Here is a 21,006-nt window from a genome sequence, read left to right as displayed (position 1 = left end):
AGAAAAGAGAAAAACATATGTTACATGAACAAAGAAAGCTTACAGTGCTATCAGTATGAACCTTAAAGAACCAATGCAATCAGCTAAAATAAAATTGGGCCTTACAGTTATAAAATATGTACAATTATAGCAGGAACTTGATTATTTTTGTGAAAATAGACAGATATTAAATATCAAATAAATTTAATATATTTAGATAAAGATACAACATGCCCATTATCATAATACTAAAATTACTAACTGTTCTGACCCTTGACCAGATACTTAACATTTGGGAGGCTTTACACAATAAAATTGGAAAAGTAAGTACCTGTTGTTTATGTCTTAGATTCCCATTTTTACTTGCATGTTTTTCTTTTTATATATATTTAAATGAGCATTGTTGGAAGGAGTCTTAGATCTAAGAGTTTCATTGGCAACGACTGCTTCTCTGTAATTGTGCATATGAAAATAAAGCACTTGAAACTAATGATTAATAATATTTTGACATTCTTCTCTCTCATACACATTTAATGATGATTTTTTTTTCTGTATTTGTGTTTAGTTGCTTTGTTTTGTCTCGTCTCCCTACCTCCAAGCAAAGTGTCCTTGGGTTTCGTTGAAAGGCACTATATAAATGCATGAAATAATGTCTCTGTGAATTAGTGTCAGTTTCAAAAACACGTCCTGAGATTGCGTTACTAAAAATAGTATTAATTTCAAGCACTTCCTTTGATACATGTATGATAAATATTGTGTAGTTACTTTGTCTTAAAGAAAGTAATCTTAGTTAACTCCCTTCTTGCTCACAGTTTCTCCAATTAATGCATTATGTGGAGGTATTGTGTTGTGATCGCTACATAGTGCCTCCTGCAGGAGCCTACGAGGTGGATTTACTTAACTCATTTAAGACTCATAAGCTGAGGTAGAATTTAAAACATTTGTAAACTCTTATTAACGGTCTGTGGTTAACTTTGTGGTTGTGCTGATAAAACGGACCATTGGTGTGTTAAGCTTCTCTCTCCATGCTGTGTGCTTCAGAGGTTTAAAACAGTAACATCAGCAGCAAGACCCCAGAGGGAGCTGCTGCTGGTGGACAATGCAAACCATAACAACCATTGTTAAGGCCAAGTGAGTGTTGAGAAAGTCTCTGGTCTAGTTGCTGTCTCTCTGCCCAGCAAGTGGCTGCCCGACAGGCAGGTTTTCATGGAGGTACTCCATGCTACCCTGCTCAGAGAAGTCGGCGGCTGTGTGCCCGTCACCTCTCAGGACCCACTTGGTGGTGAGCAGCCCCTCCAGGCCGACAGGGCCGCGGGCATGGATACGAGCCGTGCTGATGCCTACCTCTGCTCCTAGAGACAAAGACAGAGGAAGAAAGACAGCTATAGTGAGAACGGTAAACATCATGTCCCATGTGTTGATAGGGTCTGCAGTTTGAGAGAGAATAACAAATGAATACACGTAAGAATATGTAGGCTGCTGAAAAAGATTTCACAGGAAAAAAAAGGAGGCAATAATATGGTGATAAGACCCCCACGTACCCAGTCCAAAACGGTAGCCATCAGCGAAACGTGTGCTTGCGTTCCAGAAAACGCAGGCGCTGTCCAGCTGCTGCAGGAACTGCTCCGCTGTGTCCTCTGTAAGAGAAAGACACCTTATAGGTGTTACTAGCTCACAACCTTTTATCTCTAAACTAACACCCTCTCAAGCATCGACATGAAGTATGTGACAACGACAACTATTTATTGTGCCATAGAAGTCGAGTTGAAATAATGCAATTATGTACTGAATAAGAGCAACAGCTTAAAGAAAAGCTCATAGCATAATGACAGTTCATTCATAGCTGCTACTGCAATCACAAACACCTCTGCCGATGTTACCTTAGTACACACCCAGTGCTGTAAACTCTTAAATCATGTGAACTGTGACTTTCACCCCAAAAACACAATCTACATATCATTTCTATCATCTTGGACAAGTCTATACAGGTCCAAATGTCATCAGGAGAAATCCCTGAGTTCCTATATGGCTTTAAAATTCCTCTTATCTTCTTATCTATCCATCTATCTATCTTCTTATCTATGTATCTATATATCCATCTATCTATCTATCTATCTATCTATCTATCTATCTATCTATCTATCTATCATATCCAGTGTGTCTCTATCTATCCATCTATCTCCTTATTCTATCCAGTGTATCTATTTATCTATTGTGTATTCTATATAAATATCTCTACTTTGACATTAGGTGACACAGACAAACAACTGAGTGCATTATAATTCATTGAGGTACCTTCTGTGGTCACCAGATGGCAGCCTCACATCCTTCACTGCAGGTGAGATTAATCCTCAATGTAGAAATGTGAGTGAACAGCACACTTTGGGTGCGTTCAAAATATCCATACTTCCATATTGTTTAGTATGCCAGAAAGAAATACCAGGATGTCCCTACTGCATGCGGTCGCATTTTGCAGTATGCAAGCCAGCATGCATCGCAACATCGACTGAGCGGACGAGAGAGCACAGACAGCACATTGACGGAAGCCGCAACGACAGATGACAAGACGACAGATATAAGCAAGAGGGATAAAGTTCAAGATGCAATGTTATGACGAAGAAAATTATACGGCATGCAACAGGACGTACTTTGTAAGGGCAGCTGCAGTACGAACCAAAAGTAAAAAGAAAGGGTGTGCGATTTGGAACATAGCCGCTCACTTTAATTCTGCCCACCTAAAGAAAAGTGTGAAGTATTCTGCATTTTTGTGTTTCAACCTATTATGAGGGATTTGCACCTCAGTTTTTCAATGCATTTTTTTATTATGCACAGGATTTTTTCCATAGAATGGTTGCTTTTGTTGCAGCCTATCACTGCTATTTATGTGACACCTTTAATCCCCATGAAGATTTCATGATATTCCCAAAAATTGCCCAACAAATGAACACATCATAAATATGTTCAACACTGTCTGCAAGCGATATGGCCACAGCCTTTAAACATCAGGAAATACTCTGGACACTGCACAGCATGGTTTCAATCAACACGAGTTAGGAAGACGCGGTGTGATGGCTCACTTGAAAGACAGAAATGTGTTGAAACTGTTACATGACCCAAAGTTACGACTCTTTTAAACTGTGTTTTAGCATCTGCTCTACATGTTAAATGGGCTCTGGCCGCTACATTGGAGTCACACAGGGAGGCTGTGCACTCATCCTGACAACAAGGTGTCACTGCTCATTAGTCCCGGTGGCAGAAAGTGAGATGAACGGGGAAGGTGAATCGAGAGAGTGAGAAGGAGAACTACATGAAGAGGCTTGGAGCAAAGTGAGGGAAGATTTGCCAGAAATAATGCAACACTGCTTCTTTTGAGTCATGCAATTTCTTTTTGCCTTTTTTTAAAATCCAAATTGATAGAGAGAGACACAACAAGAACACATTGGGCCACCTACCATTTTCTGTGATGATAACGTCTGTGTGGGAGCTGCCGTACTTGTGAATATGGTCAACAGCCTCCTCCATGCTGTCCACCACCTCCATGCAGCACTCCAGGTCGCCGTATTCTGTCCTCATGGACTTTGCCTCCGATGGGCTGAATGTCAGGTAGGAGGCGAACCGAGGGCCCGCATGAATCTTTACCTAGTGACGCCACAAAGAAGAAAGATAAGATAACAAGTCCTCTTGTAGGAAAATACAGTATATATTAAAAATTAAGTTTCATCTTATGTTGGATGACTAGTTAAGAATCTGAATCTTATATAAAGCTTTACCCGTTCAGTACGCAGCATGTCAATGATCTGGTCAAACAGTGGGGTCCTGAGGATGTCCCTGTGAATCAGCAGACTCTCCATGGCATTACATGCAGCTGGGTAGTCACACTTGGAGTCTCTGACTGGAAACGGGAAAATATCAGTCAATTACTGCCGTATTCGCAGCTGGTTAATGGGGTAGTTCAGGAGTTTTGAAGTAGGCTTGTATGAAGTATTTGTCCATAGTCAGTGTATCACCTACAGTAGATGACGGTCGGAACACCACCAGCTTGGAGGAGCTTGCACAGGAGCAAAGCAATGTACTGCTGTGGACAGGGCTGGCAGCAAAATGTATTTTAGCCAACTAAAAGAAAGGCCCACCTAAAAAAAGTCTATGTCAGTTTAAGTGAAAGCTATATACAGCTATAGGTGAGCCTTTCTTCTAGGTGGCTGAAACATGTTTTTCTGCCGGCCCCGTCCACAGCAGTACATTGCATTGCTTCCGTGTGGTAACCCCCATCTGCTTCTCCAAACTGGGGGCGTGCCGACCATCATCTACTGTAAGTAATACATTGATTATGAATAAGTACCTCATACTACCCCACTTCAAAAACACCCAAACCATCCCTTTAAGTACAGTAGAAGCCAACATACATGTCTGGCAGAAATGGCCAGTTCTACAGCCACAATTAACTAACATTTGGTAAATGTGTGAGTCGTGTTCATTTACTAATACGGTAGAAATGTACACATGAACTTCTAAAGTACAAGTCAGCAGGGAGATTTATATGTGCTGACCAATTTTGATGACTTTGTCAACGCTGGCCTCTGCGTCGACGTAGACGTGGCAGATTCCCTCGCTGTGACCCAGCACAGGGATGCCCTTGGCCGCCCGCTGAATGTTCCTCACCAGCTGGGACGAACCTCGAGGGATAATCAAGTCGATCATCTTGTCCAGTCGGCACAGATCCTCCACATCCTCACGAGTGCTCACCTTGTAACAAATACACGTTTCGTCAACCACAGCAGCTACATGCTGTACAGGCTATCATAAATGTATAGGAAAGCTATTTTACCAGCTGCACTGCCTCGGTGACTCCGTGCATGGAAAGGGCTTCCTGGGTGATCTGGTGGAGGACCCGGTTGGTGTTGGCTGCCTCCTTGCCTCCCTTCAGCAGGAGGGCGTTGCCGCTGGCGATGGCCAATGCTGACACCTGGAGAAAAACATGCAGGTCTTGTGATATTACTGCAGTCATGTCAAGAAAGTCTAGCAAAAAATTAATTTGCCAGATCGGTTTGTGTTACGGCAGCTGTGCCTGGATACCTGTGGCAGGCAGTCAGGTCGGGCCTCAAAGATGACCAGAAGAACTCCAATGGGCACCGTGATCTGCTCCAGCTCCAGGTTGTTAGCCACCCTGGTCCTGCGCAGCACACGACCCACACTGTCCTGGGCGGCCACGGCGATCTGGCGCAGACCTATGGCCAAGCTGTTGAGTTTGGCTGGTGACAAGCTCAGACGCTTCAGCATGGCTGCTGGCAAATGGCCTGCAGAAAGGAGAGAGAGCAAGGTTACACTTTAAATCTTATTAACTGAGGCCAAACCATAGAGAAAGAAAGTGACAGAGGCGCACTCTAGTGGAGAGATATTTGAACTGCCCATTTGGAAATATTTACTAAATTATCTCTCAGGTAAGTTTATGTTGAAATATATTATGAAAGCAATGACAATGAGATTTGTTTTTCTCTTGCCAGAGAAGAATCAGAAATATTTTACTGATCCCTGGGGGGAAATTGGGATGTTACAGTAGCTCTTATATAAAAGCATAATGAAATATAAGAAAAATAGAAATAAGGAGTATGTAACATATAAATGATGTACATAATGCCACAATAAATGTAGAAATATAAATAAATAATAAAAACAAGAATAAAAAATAGAAATATGTCCTAATATGTGCATCAAACACATACAATATACTGTATAACCAGTGTAAATAAATAAATACAAAATAAAAATTAAAAGAAATGCTGAGAAGTGGGATCTATTAAGTGTGTTAAATATAAAGTATAAATAAAAGTTAAATAAGAATATTTCTTGAAATGTCGAGTATAAATGCAGAATTAATGACAGAATTGTATCGAACAAATAAGATAAAGAAGAAAGCTAAAAGTTGGGGAAAAAATTAGAAAACGAGCAGGAGCAACTGTAACAGGCTGCATGCACGGTCGGCACATGTGCACTTGATGAATCTGTTGTTAAAAATCTATTCATGGATACATGTGAGACCTAAAACACCTCTGCAAAAGAATTATATTTTTTTAATGTTTGCATTAAACAAGTAAATAGGGATAGTGCCGTAAACTTTGCCAGGTACTACACTACACTACACACTGCATCCTCTCTAAAGCTGACAAACTGACTCAATGTGGGCCTCTGTTACCTGCATTTGCAGCCAGGTCCATGTCCAACTTGTTGGCAGCCATAATCTCTTCCTTCTTTTCCGTCAACAGATCTGCTAGATTGCAGATGATCTCACTCCTCTGACAACACAGTCAACACAATAACAGGCAGGATGAGCATGGAGCACATCTATCCACAAGAGGTCAGTGTTTCTCTGTATCTGATAAAAAAAGTAATCTTAGGACCACACTTTTAAATTATTAACATAACTTTACAAATAAACTGAAATCCTTAAATACAACTAATGATGTTACTTGAACACATTTTAGATCATATTTAAAACGATGTGCCACCTGGTCTGGGAGCAGAGATGCCAGCGTTCTTCCAGAGTTACGAGCCATTTCTGTCTGATGCTCCACAGTTGGTCCTGGTGAACGGTCGGGGAGAGGACAGACTTCACTCAACGCACACTCAGTTGCCAGTTTATTAGGTACACCTAGCTAAAAACTCATGTAGTCTAATACAACAGTCCGACAATAAGTCCAACCATCATGCAGGTTATAATATTCAGTTTTTGTTGAGAAACAGACAGGTGTTGACTCAACTTTATGAGTTTGAGACTGTAATTTGTGGAGCTGTTATAGATAAGTGTTTTTTAAATATTTAGTCTACCTTAAGTGATATAAACATGGTGGACAAAATATTAGAAACACTTCTTAGTATGATGCAAAATAACTCAACAGCACCACAAACTACAACCTCCAAAATGACCATAACATTGAATCAACACCTCTTTTAAACTGTTTTAACAAAAACCTTCCTGAAGGACTGTTGTATTGAACTGGGTTGATTTTAGTAAGGTGTATTGCAGCTTTAGTATGGCTGCAGTAATACTAAAGTGAGAAGAGGTTGAGGGAGAAAGCATGCAGCCCAGCTGAACTCACCAGCAGGTTCGATCTCAGAGAAGAAGGTCCCCACCTTCTTGCCCTCCACAATGTCAGTGATGACATGACCTGTTACTTTTGGGTGGGTGCCATTAGCAATGACCACTGAGGTGCCACCTTGCAGGGCCCACAGGGCAGCCTTGACCTGTAGAAACACACCATTTAAAAAAAGGTCTCTTTAAAGTCTCTACTTGAAGTCTTTACTTGTCAAAACCATGTTACCTTTTTAAAGAAGCAAGACAATATTTTATACATTTTTTGTTGTCTGACTTTGAGACAACAACACACAGGCAACTGTCAAAAAAAGGTACAGCTACGATAAAGCTGACAATTTAGGAATTGTAAGCAACGGTGGAAGAAGTACTCAGACCCTTTACTTTAGTTGAAGTGAGACAATGTGAAAATACTCCATTACAAGTTGCCCTGAAGGGGTTTCTTTCACAACAATGACCCGCTAGCTGTACATTATCCCGCTTATTTCACAGCTACTTACTGAAGAAATCAATATCTTGACACAAAAACAGTCCGTCAGATTCCGACATCTGAATTGCGCCCATAGCAACGGTCTGTTATACAGAAATTACAGACCGCCTTGATTGACCAATCAGAATTCAGTATTCAACACAGCCATGTAATAAAATATATTAACATTTCTCACTTAGACCTCTGTATGTAGTGGGCTCGGTTTTAAAGCTGGAGTGAAGATACTAGTATCGCATGAAACTAGAAAACCTAAGGCATGGTGCCAAACATGGGTTTTTCTATGGTGTTCCTCAGGGTCTTGGTGTCTTAATGTGGTATTCTGGATGGATTTTTAATTATTTTTATAGATTTGAGTGGTGAACATTTTTTAAATTTAGCACCAAATCTGTGTAACAAATGGCATCGACCCAAAAAATTGCTGCTACAACTTATGAGACATAATTGAGTATGGGAATGACCACAATATACTTCTAAGCCCTTGTACACAATGCTACCAAAACACAATGTTTATATACAGATTTATGACGAGAACAACTTGACACATAGCGCTGAGCTGCATCTCAAATTAATCTTCAGGTTCCCAGCTTTCAGATGATGTACACCACTTCTATGTGAAATCTACTGCTGACCTGCTATCTCCCCTTAAAGACCCCCTGTACCCCCCCTAAAAAGACAAAAATAATGGGTCTATGTGGGTTTAACAGATTTGGGAATATATTTTTCCTCTAAAACATGAGTAGAAAATTGAAGTAGAATAAAAACCCATAGTACAGGAAGCTTTGCACTTTGCCCATCTAATGGATGTCTACCAAGAAAAAGGTTTTTTACTTGAACTTGAATTTTTTAACAGTGATTGAGAACCTTCAACATACCTTGGCCTCCATGCCTCCAATCCCAACTCTGGACTTGGTACCATAGGTGATAGACTGCTGGTCTCCAGGGTAGAAGATGTCTATGAGTTTGGCGTCATCTGTTCCAGGGGGGCTGTCGTACAATCCTAAGAAATCAGCAATTCTTACACAACTTGTTTGCTCACACATGGGTCTAAAACACACAATGCAGCAGGAACCACAACCCTAAAACACATACTGGCAGATAAATAAACTGATTCTAAATAAATGTAATAAAACCAATGATTCTTAACCTTTCAAATCTACTGAATAGATGCTGACTGGACCCTCACTCAGCCATGACACACTCGCATGCACACACACACACACACACACCTTGTGGCAACCCCATCAGCATCAATTTCAAACATGAAGGCAGAAGGTCTGTGTTTGTCTCTCTCATGTGACTCTCAGTTGACCCTGAGAGGAGTGGTTTTTTTTCCCAGTGACGAGCGCAGACAGATGGTGTTGTTACCTAACCGCTGACCCAGACTGTTGTTGTGGCAACGCACATACCTTCCACGTCAGACAGCGCGATGAGGAGGTCAGCCTTCATCTCCACAGCTAGCCGCGCCGCCAGACTATCGTTGTCCTTAATGCTGATCACCTAAAGAAACAAAAATATGCTGATGTAAGCTCCTGAAGACAGAAAGTCAGCCGTCTGCCATTTACCCATCTGGGCCTTTTCTTAAGGGCTAGAGGCAAGATGCTAAACAGAAACAAATATCTAAAGACGTATGTCACTCTGCTGGACCATCAGGGAAAATTTTAGGGACAGTGGGGTGAGAGAGCGCAAGGTGGAATTATCTCCAAGAAGAAGTTGTGTTAGTTAGTTGTTAGTGTTAGTTATATCTGCAGGAGAACAGGTGAAGGAGGCGTCTACCTACAGGAGTTAGTCCGGGCCCCTTCAGACTGCACCAGTGACGGCATGCACCGCCATCCATCCCCTCCCTACATGGCATGCACATGCCTTAGTGGTTGAGGGCAGAGCTGATGAGGTGAGGCAGCGTGGCAGAGGCGTTTCAGCGTGAGTGTGTGGATGAAAGAAAATACTGTAGCTAATGAACAGTGACTGTCATACTATATGAATACTGTCTCTACCAACCACTTCAGCACCCCTGCTGCCACCACCACCGCCGCTGCCACTGTCACCACTACCAGCGTCGCCCCCATGCCGTCTGTACCCACATTTACCCCCTGCAGGTCGCTGTTGGGCTCCGGCGGGGGCACCACGGCGTCGTTGGTGTTGATGATGGGCACGATGTTCATACGCAGCAGCTCCTGCAGCGTGCTGTTCAGATTCTGCCTCTTTTGGTCGTCGTGGAAATCCAGATTTGTCACCAGGACCTGACGGCAGAGTTAACAAAAGAGCAGCGAGTGAGAGAGACGGATTAAAATATGTCACTCTGCATAATGCATAAGCTTATTGAGCACTACAAAGTGATTATTTTCCTATGAAGTATAGAAGTACCTGTGCAGTGCAAGTGCTGTATTGGGTGAACATGGCCTCATACAGAGCCATCAGGCCACTCTGTCCAGCCGCAGCACAGGCCCGGGCCTCCAGGACCGGCAAAGACTGCAACACAAACATCGTTATTATGATTCTCTGAATAAACACATTATTGCCTCAACCAGAAACACGCTTCAATCAAACCACACCATGCCAGCACAGGTGTTCTATTAGGTTCAGGTAAGGCGGTGTGTCAAAAATAATACAAATTGTATCCACATACCCTGACTGTGAGGGAGTACTGTATGTAACACAGTGAGAAGATTCTATTAAAGGGATAGTGTAGAGTGAGCCGGTCATTATTGCGAAATTAATGACCCTGAGGCATATTCAAAACAAATTTTATTGATTTAAACACTATTTTATTGTTTTAAAAATTATTTTATTGATTTAAAAATCTATTTTACTGATTTAAAAACTTCATTGATTTAAAAACATTTACTGATTCATAAACAATTTTATTGATTCAAAAAAAATTATTTAAAAATAATTGATTTAAACAAATATTTTATTGATTTAAAAAATATTTTGTTGCTTTTAAAAATATTTTATTGCTTCTGCTAAAAAAATAAAACAAATAAAAAATGGTCCTCTTGCTGTGTACTGCGATCAGAACTGCGTCCATAGCAGTGGTCCGTTATTCATGTTATTCATAGCAGCGATCTGCTATAATGAAATAACAGAATGCCGTAATTGACCAATCAGAATTGAGTATTCAACAAAGCTGTGTAACAAAATATGGTAGACAACAACTCTTCTAATCTAAAAGCTGGCCTGTCATATCATGGTATTAATATCTAACACGCAAATTTGTTGTGAAAAGGACGATAATTAATAGAACACCTTACATTGCAGGTCAGTCAATACAATGGCACCATAGCATAAAACTACTCACCACAGAGGAAGATCAATGCCAATCTGACTGAGTCAAGAAACACTGAGCACATTAAGCTACACAAAGGTAGTATTTACTGCAGGCTATTGTACAGCATTGCATTATATTAGACGATACCGGTACTGTGTGCATTCACTGTATATTCAAGAAAAAAAAAAGCATCTGGTGTTTGTTTTCATGTTATTTACTACACGTGCCAAATCATTGAGGTCACCTCTATTTACATGATTGAAAGTTTCAACCCACAGAGAGCAGCAACAGCACTCAGTGTTGATTTTACACTTCGACATTACCTTAAGCCTCAACACATCCCTCCACCTTTTCTCACCATGTCTTTGAGTTGATTTTGTCCTGAGTGCAGCGCCTGTCGGACGCTCTGGGACAGCAGGATCTCATGTCTCAATCTTTGCTTGCCGAAGGCCACGGCTCCACTGGTGACAATCATCATCTCCCTGCCTTGATTCTGCAACATGGCCACCTGGACAACCACACACCCAATTGGGACTCATACACCACAGCTGGACACACAGTTCAGACTCACAGAGGATTCAACTTTAAAGTTTTTAGGTTAAAACATATTTTCTTACTTACCACTCATGGTAATTAACCATGATCATGTTTTGAGATATTTATCCCTGAGATTGCTCGTCTTTCTAATAATGAAAGGTTACAGTGCTCCAATACATCTCATACTGTAGATGGTAGTAAAAATAAAGTAGAGGAGGAAAGGAAAGTTATATACTGTATGTAACAACAACAAAATAATTTAAATAAAATGAGTTAGAATCAGAAAAAAAAGTATATTCATGTAGATAAATATGTTTGTGAGCTCGTCTAATGATTAACATGAACTGCAGTGGAGGAGGAAAACAATCATAAATACTCAGTGATGGTTTTCATATCACAGAACTTGAAACAGATGGTGTTATTTCCTGCTGATTTCCTTCCCATCAATGATTTTCTACAGGACCTAGAAGTTATTTTATATTTCATTAAAGTACAGTTTGTGCTGATTTTTTTGGCGTCTCACCTGCTCCACAATGGAGGCCAGCCTCCCCAGAGCCAGGCCACATTCATCGCCACGGGTGACCACAGCGCTGCCAAGCTTCACTACGATCCTCTTGGCCTGACGCAGTTCACCGCGGTGTGCGAAGGAGCTGCCGTGGGCTCTGCCCCGGGGAGCTGCATAGAAGGAGAAGATGTTATTTTTACATTACTGGTGAAATGTTACTCATTGGAAAACACAGGGAGAAGTAACTTTGAGCAACAATAAAATGACAGAAAAAGACAGACCGGGCATTGTGGAGACAAATCAGAAGCAAACTATTGTGTTGTCATAAATTAATCAAAAGTTCTTGGAAGTGCAGACTTGCTAAAGGTTCTGTCAAATGTTACCATGACTGAAAATTCAACTTAGCTTTCATCTAATTTAGATGGGGCACTTAGTTAGGAGGTCCATTTTTAATAAACTTCTACTGAAAATTACATCAGAAAGCAAAATAATTAAAAGAAAAAAACAATGTAGTCGTGTAGGCGGCACCTTCAACTGTTTGAAAATTGTGCCCACAACAGATATTGTGAATTTCTCTCAGCTTGCATAAGCACAAATCTGAAGAAATTGTTTGAATCGGTCAAACCGTTGACGTTGACAAGTGAGTTTTTCTTATCATACTATATATAGACTTTGGGCACATGGTACTACTGTTTATTTCCTATGTATTTCATTATATTTTAGGAAAAAAACAGTGGTCCCATGTGCCCAAAGACTAGATATAGTACGATACGAAGATGGCTGTATCTCAGAAACTACAAGGAGTACAGTATAGTAGTAAGTATTTGGTATCTATGAATTCATAACAAGTTGAATATTAAAGATATGCACACATAGGCAGTGTAAAATAAAATTTAAAAAAAAATCCAATTGTCAACACATTTGATAAACACAATGTTAGTAGCAATAATAGTAACAATGTTACTATTTATAAAAGTGTGATTTTTTCATGTGATCTAAAAATGTCAAAGTGGTACTGTTAGATACTTGCCCAAAGTATGTCCGTACCACATTTGAAAACTTTAGACCAATCTGAACAAATGTTGTGTCATTTTTCCTTATCATACTAAATATAGACTTTGGGCATGAATGGGTTAAAAAAAAAAAGGTATATGTTGCTGATGTATCAATATATTGGCGTAAACCTTTCCACACAAAACACTGCAAACAAACATGTTTTGCTGGTTTTCATTGATTACACGACTGAAACAAACAGAGCGAAGCCCACTCCTACGTTCATCTGTAACCCGGGAAACAGATAATCACAGCCTTCAAACTGCCACATCAGCAGGGCACGTAGAAAGGCCTGCGCTGCTGACATTACACATCTCTCTGGAGCAATGAGGCGCATGAGAGAGAGAGAGATAGAAAGAGACAGAGACAGAGACAGATACAGAGACAGAGACAGAGACAGAGACAGACAGAGACAGAGACATAGAGAGAGAGAGAGAGAGACAGAGAGAGAGAGACAGAGAGAGAGAGAGAGAGAGACAGAGAGAGAGAGACAGAGAAAGAGAGAGAGAGACAGAGAGAGAGAGACAGAGAGACAGACAGAGAGAGACAGAGAGAGGCCCGTACATCTTGTTCAGATTAGAATAGGCCAGAAAACTCCCTGCAAATTTTGCACATTATGTTACAACAGCAGCTTATTAAGTGCACCTCTGAAATTCACCACATCTGCCTGCAGATTGACTGTATTGAATATGTTGATTAGGACACAACTTATTAACAAAGACACTCAAATTTGTAAGCAAGAGCATTTTAAGTCTGAAACAAATTATTTACATTATCGATTAATCTCTGCTATTTTTTCAGTAAATCATGTAGACTATATGATGTCAAAAAACATTTAAAAGTCTGAGGTGACCTCTTCAAATTGCTTGTTTTGCCCGAGCAACAATCAAAACCCCTTTTTTTTTTTTTAAACTTACAGTAACATAAACCAGAGGAAAGTAAATGTAATTTCTGATTGATAAATGGCTTAATAAACTATCAAAACTGTTGTTAATTTTAGGGCTGCAGCTAACAATTATTTTATTATTGATTAATCTGTTGATATGGGTCTATAAAATGTCAGAAAATAGTGAATATTTTCCGTCACAGGTCACTAAAGCCCAGGATGATGTCTCAAAATGGCTTTTTTGGTCAGAGCAACAATCAAAAACACATTTTCTTTTTAATTTACAGTAATATTAAACAGAGGAAAGTAAATATTTGGCATTTCTGCTTGATAAATGGCTTAATAAATGATCTAAACTGTTCATTTTAGGGCTGCAGTTATATATTGTATAACAATTATTTTAACATTGTTTAATCTGTTGATATGGGTCTGTAAAATGTCATAAAATAGTGAAAAATGTCCATCACAGGTGGCTTAAAATTGCTCTAAAAGCACTCCAAAACCCAAAAACAAATCAGTCGACTGTCACATAAAATACAGAAATGCAGAAAATCCTCAAACGTGAGAAGCTAGAATTAGAAAATGTTGGCATTTTTTTGCTTGAAAAATGACTTCAGAATACTTAATAATAATAAATATTCTGTCAATTACCTAATGAAGAAAGTGATTCAGCAACAGAGCCTTTATATTACAACACAATCCTCTCTTATTAATCTAAAGATCTGGTGTAACAAGTTACTTTTCTGTAATCCATGCTGCTGGATGACTGAGAACAGACTGCATATAATGTAAATACAGTGTTTGCATGGGGATAAAGTGTATCATCACAGTGTGGCTCTGCTGCAGCATGGCTTGCCTTGTGTCAGTGGTCTGCAGAGCAACAGGCAGACGTGTCTCTGGTGATCCAGGTGGATCCTTGAACACAGGGTCAGCCTTTGCAGCAGCATGGTCAGTTTAATCCCTGTACAAACACACAGAGACACACAGAGAGAGAAATGCACAAAGAAATTGGAGGTGAGGGTTATATTTAAACATGCAAAAGTGATCCTCAGTATCCTAATGTGCAGTGGTAGAGAGTTTGTTCTTACTTTACAACCTCCTGTAGTCCCAGTGTGGTTTTGTCCTGTGTACCTGAACTGTGCAACGTCTTCTATTGAGTTTTGTTCATCTTCTTTAAACAGTTATTCCTTCATTTATCACTCAAACATGTCTACAGAGGTGGACTCTGCATGTGCAGGACTCCTCCCCTGACTGGCTGAGAGAGTTGCTGATGAAACTCACTGCTGCTGTGGAGCTGACGTTCAACCGGAAGTCTCACTGACGTCACCACAGCGTCTTTAAATTAATTATTAATTAATTATAATTAATTAATTATCACTCTTGGTCGCGTTGACAATAAAATTAAAAAAAAATGTTGCTTTTTGGACAGAGAGAAAGCCTCGTAGTTTGGCTGTGAAGTGGCAGGATGTGACGTCAGGCCGGCCGGCGAAATGCGGAAAACGAATGAAAGTGACGTTTACATTTCAAAATAAAATGCTGCTTCTTAAAAAAATTAAAAATGCCTTTTTTTTTTTTTTTTTTTTTGCATAATGTTTTTTTTTAAACCCATTAAAAAGTTGCTCTGGTGTCCTTAGATGACAAAAATATCCGCTTCAAAAAAAATAAAATACAATGATATATTAATATTATTTTCCACTTTCACTGAGTTAAATCCTTTAACCAACTTCAGTCCTGATCATAACTTTTAACCTTTAAATGTAATTATTTTCTGTAAACTAAATTCTAGGAAAAAGTTTGGGGAAATAACTCAAACCCTTGCCAAAATTGAATGCCATATGCATTAACGCAACCAAAATTATTGAAAACGTAAAAAATTTTAATATTAAAAAATGTCCCTCGTGATGCAGGGTTAACCAACAATCACTTTAAAATAAATAATTCTGTTACTAATAAAATCAGTTATTGTAATTAGATCTACTCCATTGATCTATTGATCTGTCTAATTATATCTATGTAGTTGAATGTAGTTAAATATATCTAGTTGAATATAGTTAACTAGTTGAATCTATCAATCAAATATATCTAGTTTGCCCGAACAGTGTGCTTAACATACATAAGTTTGCAAAGGTGTAGTTTAAGAGGTTAAAAAGATCATGTGCAAAATATAATGTTCTATATTATTATCACGTAACTTTTCCCCTACTGTATTTTTTTATATCGGTCCTGATAGGTAGTGTTTTTGCAGTAAGGTGGAATTTATAAACATGTTTGCAGTATACAAAAAGCAATGACGTATAGTATTTAGCATGCTGACTGTAATATGGGCGCACAACTCATGTTTATCACTGCATAAAAATCCTGACTCAGGTATCGATGAGTATTGATAGCAGTAACATATTCTACATTGCTTTTACACAATTAACTCCATATGTGACAGTATGTATAAATATACAGGGCCATCACAGTTTAAAATCAAATGTTTTCCATCAAGGTCTACACACTTCATTTCTTCTTACTCACAGTTCATCGATCTGAAGCTACTGTATATGGGAAGACAAAGGTGTATAAATGAACCAGCTGTATTAGTTCTTCCACTAACTTGTGCACCTTTCATTTGCACCATGTGGTGGAGAAATCACAGGACCGCAGTAGAGATGAAAGTTTTCTGTACCTGCACTGTCCTGCTGAGACAAAATGAAAAGTAACCCAGAGCAGAGTTGACCGACACCGTCGGACTCCCACTGCCCTTAGGACCATAGATAACTAAATTGGCTCCTGTAGCTCTGGCTAAATGTGTATTATTCCATTATATATGTCCTGTTCTTTTCTCTGTTGTCCGCTCTTGCCCTTTATCTGTTCTTCTGTGTTCCTCTTCCTCTTCGCTCGTTTATCTGTCCATCTGACTCAGGGGAAGGGACTGACCTTTACCTTTCTCCTGGCTCCACTAATCCACTAACGTGTGTGTGTGTGTGTGTGTGTGTGTGTGTCTGCACAACCTTTTAACTTATTGCTGTTCATGTTGATCCCTTTGAATTGGTAGAAGTACTGATTTTAGTAGGCCCCTTCTGACCCACATCTATGGTGCTTATTGCAACTGATAACGCCTATGCAGAGACGTCTCCAAGCAGTTCCCAGTAATGGGATGATCTCAGATAGTTTGCTTATGACTTTGGCCCAGTGGGCTGAGCCAGAGAGCGCGGATGTAATAACCTGTTGAAGTGGGACTTTGCTTTGGATAAAAACCCACAAGTAGAGGTTGAGGTTTCTTTGGAGGACTTTAATATACAGTACATACAGTTTTATTTATTAGTATGATTTTGTGTGCCCTCTTTATAAAGCGTCCTTGGGTTTCTTGAAAGGCGCTATATAAGTCCAATTTATTATTATTATCATTATTATTATTATTATTATTATTATTACAGTAATTGGGTTGAGTTGTGTTGGACTGTGTGTGCTTCATTCATTGTGCCTCAACTCATTATCTCCCCGGTCAAAGTGGCAGCATGTGGATTGTCTCTAATATCAGCAGAGACCGTCTAAAATAGCAACAGATACACAACTATATAACCCCTCTAATACTCACCCCACAGAGTCAAGCTGACCAGTTTATCCACTGAAGAAAAGCAGATCAGAGGAGCTGCACCGTTTCCACTGAGGATCAAAAATTATCTGTGGAAAAGTTCTGACAAAGACGAACTACAAAGGGAAAGGTTGTCAGCAGCAAACGGAAAAGTAGAAACATAAAGAAGGTTTGTTAGAAGAAAGGATCAGCAGGAAATGTAAGTTACATTGCCGTTTTTCTATCCAAAATTCCAAATGTTACTATTCATTTTGCGATTACTGTGTAATGTGTAATGAGAATGTGTCATTTTAAATACTTTTTTTCATGTGAAATGTCACAAATTGCTCTTTAAATTATTTGAAAAACATTATAATGTTAAAAAAAATCATTGAAATTGTGATTTTTAGCCGCTAGACTAAATTTAATATCATGTGCAAATGGACCAAATATCACAGAAAATCTGTTGGATTCCTTTAAAGACAGAGAGGGAGTTTTTTTTTACAGCACAAAACACAAGAACACAGGAGGAAAACTGTCAAAAACGGGGACAATTATGGCAAAATTAAGATGGCATGGACTCATTTACTCATGAGCACGATCGTGTCTCAAAACGTTTCCCATTTCATCCAAATTAACTGGACAGTCAGTGATATGTTAATGGTACAACATCACCTTTTGGCCACAGTCCATATCTTCTCAGTTATTTTTTAACAAACCTGTCAGTCATTTAATCTGAGAATCTTCTGACCTCTCTTATCCAGACAGGACTGCTGGTTGGTTTGGTTGGTGGAGGCAGCAGCAGGGATGAGCAGTGCGGGTAGTTCAGGTAGAGCTGAGCTGGAGTGCAGCGTCCTGGAGGAGGACTGGCAGACCGGGCAGAGCTACACGGCTCACTGGCACAGCCTCGCCTTCGGTCCACAGCATCACTGCAGGTTAGCGACACATTCACTCAATGATATTTGATAATAAAGCAAAGTGATAGGGGCAAGCGTGTTTGAGATGCTTCCGACCCTCCTACAGGCCGACAGCGATGGAAGCAGAGTGCTCAGGAAAACACTGGGAGGCCAGGATGATCCTCCAGCGATTCCTCTCGGGGGCCATCAGCAGGAATTACCCACATCTCAAAACACTCTGGACCAGACGACCCCATCAGCCCGTCTCCGACCCCTCTGCCGCGGGGCCGAAGGTGCTACAAGGCCCAGAGTGCTGTGCGACCACCAGACCAAGCATTGTGTTAGAGACGAGGGAGAGGAAGACTGTGGTGAAGATGGCAAAGATGCCGAGGTTCCTGGGCTGAAACTTTTGCTCTTGATAAACACATTTCGACAAATGCAAATTATTATATCATTCAACTTAATTAATGATAGTGTATGTTTGTAATAAAATTAGATTATTGTCACAATGTAATTTGTTTTCCTGGCTAAAAGCATGACATATTAACTATCTGTTTGGTTTTTCTTAATGTGAAATGAAAAACAAATAACTGTCATGGAGAGATTTAATCATTAGCATGAAAAGATTTTTAAATAAATGCTCATAATGGGTTATGTTGTTGGTCCTTTCAGGCTAATAGTTAGTTGCATTTTCATTATGTGTCAAGATAGATTTTGTGTAGAAATATGGAGAAGACTGAGGTTAAAATAGAACTTCTATGTATTTTATGTGAATTTTAATTGATCGCTTTTCTGTTAATCTAAACATAAATGAATAAATTTGAGGATAAATTATGTCTATATTTTTAAATGTAAGCTGTTTTATTTCTTCATTGTATTTGCAAATGGGAACATTTAGCAGCTTTTACAATCAAATTTCTGTCCAAAAACCATAAACACTGACTGTTTACAGACTCAGAAGTATAATGCCAAAGGGAATTTAATAAGTGATGCATTCAAATTCTCCTGGAAAAGAAAACCCTCGACGCCTTTTATTCAGTCTGACTCTAATTGTAATCTCCAAATATCCTTATTTTAACTATCAGTCGGCAGAATGCCACACCCAAAATACCTTGTCTCCCTCGGACACTGTAATATTTTGAATGTCTGAAGAGGGTCTGTGTGTGTGTGTGTGTGTGTGTGTGTGTGTGTATTGTGGTTCAGCTGCCAGGGATGAGCGAGGTGTTAAGAGACTCCTGGGGAGAATACGTTTGATTACTACATGGCTGTGTTCCACATTGGTTCAGCTGCTGCTTTGGGATACGCTGGGAATAGACAGAAAATTAATTCAATCAGAGGATGAAGCTGGCTGTTTAGTCAGCTGGCTGCTGCGCCTAGTGGTTTAACAAATGTACCAAGTTATTTTAATGGAGCAATAAATAAGATTTGTCGCATTCAATGGCACAAAAATAAACATAATACTCAACATCTACAGTGAAGTGAGGAGATAAGTTTGTTGACATTCTGCGCAAAACTGAAAATATCATGTGAGGCACTAAATTAACGATTATTTTCACAAGGTTATGTGATTGAAGTCAACACTAAGCCCTTTCAAATTTATTTCATCACAAGGTATTTGTGAGATTGGAGTCAGATATAAGCCCTTCCTCATTCTGTGGTGGTCAAGGTTGGAAAAGCAGGACAAAAGTTTAAATTGTGATCAGAACATCCAATACCAAAAAATGTCAGTATCAATGACTGTTACTTAATACAGTATATTGCAGTTATTCTCCATCTGCCTTAATGTTTTAATCTTCTTTGTGTGGATAAGTAAAAGGCTTTTTAAAATCTGAAATAGTTGTGGATAAATATTACTAAATATTCTGCAAACCTAAACTTTCATTTGTCTCCAAAATATGCATACATGCATACAAGCTTTTAAATTAACTTTTTACCAAAACGTATCTTTGCTCATCCTTCCTCTTGGCTATCATCTTGCTCCTTTTTGATAGACTTAGTGAAACCCAGAGGTGGAAGAAGTACCTATCTTCTACTTAAAGTAGTAATACCACAGTGTAGAAATACTCTATTACAGGTAAAAGTCCTGCATTCAACATTTTACTTGAGTAAAAATACAACAAAAACAGTATTAGCGTCAAACTTTACTTAAAGTACCAAAAGTAAAAGTACTCATGCAGAATGGTCCATTTCAGAATAATGTATAATATATTGCTGGATTATAATATTGATGCATTCATGTGTACATCATGTTAATTTAATGGTAAAGGTGGGGCTAGTTTAAATTACTTCAGATACTTTTGGGTAGCGCACCACATCCCTCTTGTTTTAACCTATAATACATGTATATGTTGATTACATTTTGTATTATTAATCTGTATCTGCCAAGTATCTAAAGTTGTAAAATAGATGTAATGGAGTAAAAAGCACAATATTTGCCTCTGAATTGTAGTGGAGTAGAAATATAATGTAGCAGAAAATGGAAATACTCAAATAAAGTAAATAAAAATTGTACTTAAGTACCTCAGTAAATGTAGTTAGTTACTTTCCACCACTGGTGAAACCATTTATATTTTGAAATGTTTGCTCAAAATAATACCAGCTTCTTTCTACTCCCTTGGACAACCTCTGATTTCGTAATCATCTACTGTCGCCTGTCAACATGAGAGACTTTTCCTTAATTGCTACTGTACCACTCACCATTCCCCATCTCTCCGCCACTCTGTACAAACATCATCAAAGTAAAATGGCG

The 21,006-nt window shown here is 39.2% G+C and overlaps 1 protein-coding gene across 8 annotated transcripts in view; it reads right to left on the bottom strand.

Moving 5' to 3' along the window:
• aldh18a1 (aldehyde dehydrogenase 18 family, member A1) overlaps positions 1-15,511 on the bottom strand; it is a 75,610-nt gene extending 60,099 nt beyond the window's left edge. For 6 of the 8 annotated variants that reach the window (XR_005204719.1, XR_005204721.1, XR_005204718.1 and 3 more), the window contains exons 1-16: positions 14,891-15,511; positions 14,659-14,763; positions 11,882-12,033; positions 11,180-11,329; positions 9,918-10,022; positions 9,635-9,793; positions 8,963-9,053; positions 8,429-8,553; positions 7,074-7,218; positions 6,483-6,556; positions 6,170-6,269; positions 5,053-5,273; positions 4,805-4,942; positions 4,527-4,722; positions 3,750-3,871; positions 3,432-3,618 (exon numbers count right to left, since the gene is read on the bottom strand). Coding sequence is in view for 2 of the 8 variants with exons in the window: in XM_037755410.1 (XP_037611338.1) it covers positions 1,135-1,331; positions 1,521-1,616; positions 3,432-3,618; positions 3,750-3,871; positions 4,527-4,722; positions 4,805-4,942; positions 5,053-5,273; positions 6,170-6,269; positions 6,483-6,556; positions 7,074-7,218; positions 8,429-8,553; positions 8,963-9,053; positions 9,635-9,793; positions 9,918-10,022; positions 11,180-11,329; positions 11,882-12,033; positions 14,659-14,749 (2,349 nt within the window). In the remaining 6 variants the exon portion in view is untranslated. Of the gene's footprint in view, positions 1-492; positions 1,332-1,520; positions 1,617-3,431; positions 3,619-3,749; positions 3,872-4,526; positions 4,723-4,804; positions 4,943-5,052; positions 5,274-6,169; positions 6,270-6,482; positions 6,557-7,073; positions 7,219-8,428; positions 8,554-8,962; positions 9,054-9,634; positions 9,794-9,917; positions 10,023-11,179; positions 11,330-11,881; positions 12,034-14,658; positions 14,764-14,890 lie in introns of those variants that run through there. The other 2 variants (XM_037755410.1, XM_037755411.1) reach the window with 2 other exon arrangements.
• Between the last annotated feature and the right edge of the window lie 5,495 nt (positions 15,512-21,006).

The sequence above is a fragment of the Sebastes umbrosus genome, chromosome 20, assembly GCF_015220745.1.
Source record: "Sebastes umbrosus isolate fSebUmb1 chromosome 20, fSebUmb1.pri, whole genome shotgun sequence".
NCBI classification, from domain to species: domain Eukaryota; kingdom Metazoa; phylum Chordata; class Actinopteri; order Perciformes; family Sebastidae; genus Sebastes; species Sebastes umbrosus.
The sequence above is the reverse complement of the archived record's forward strand: the minus strand, read 5'-3'. Positions and strand labels throughout refer to the sequence as shown.